The sequence below is a fragment of the Penaeus monodon genome, chromosome 15, assembly GCF_015228065.2.
Source record: "Penaeus monodon isolate SGIC_2016 chromosome 15, NSTDA_Pmon_1, whole genome shotgun sequence".
Lineage (NCBI taxonomy): Eukaryota > Metazoa > Arthropoda > Malacostraca > Decapoda > Penaeidae > Penaeus > Penaeus monodon.
Window position 1 is genome coordinate 15,740,498 of NC_051400.1, and position 660 is coordinate 15,741,157.

Sequence of the window (660 nt, forward strand, 5' to 3'; positions counted from 1 at the left end):
AAAAAAGAGGAGGGGGGGGATTTATCATGAGTTAAATACACTTTCTATACCAAGTTTCTGTCAATTCAGTGAAGAAAAAGATAGTAACAGACTATGAAAACCAGGAAATCATACCTTGACAGGAGGGAGAAGAGGCACTCCAAGTACTGTGTGAGGTATTTAATTCGAACTTGTCTGTTGATAAGGACTGCTCCATTTAAGGAGGCCAACTGCACCAAGCAGTTCAGAGCATGATGACCCAGTTCCCAGTCACCACGCACACGCCAGTAAAGCTGTAGCACAAAGTAGTGAGAGAATTATATTTTGCTTTACTTCAACCAATCTACTGCAATAACTGCAAGAAGGATAACCTAGTTTCATGGGTAGAATAAAGACGGAAGAAAATCAATTCAGGAAATATATCATATCAACAAGAGAATAAAGTAGCATATGAACAACACAAGAATACCAGGACTTACTTTAAAGAAAAGCTGTACAATTGCAGGATCCAAGAAGGTCTCTCGCCACTGCTGGCCTGGCCGCAGGGAGGGGTTCTGGTCCTGCTCAAACACACTCATAAGTCGTTTCGGTAGTGAGTAATTGTTAAGGAAAAAAAAGACTATGATTTATAGTTTGGAATTGTCTTTCTCTTTTAAAATATGAAGTGAAATAATTTTGATT

General features: G+C 38.9%; 1 protein-coding gene across 1 annotated transcript in view; it reads right to left on the bottom strand.

Moving 5' to 3' along the window:
* Nucleotides 1-660, bottom strand: part of LOC119581783 (exportin-4-like) — a 27,938-nt gene that overhangs the window by 11,343 nt on the left and 15,935 nt on the right. Inside the window, exons 7-8 of the mRNA XM_037929912.1 lie at nt 459-571; nt 115-272 (exon numbers count right to left, since the gene is read on the bottom strand). Coding sequence (XP_037785840.1) covers nt 115-272; nt 459-571 — 271 coding nt within the window. The remainder of the gene's footprint in view (nt 1-114; nt 273-458; nt 572-660) is intronic.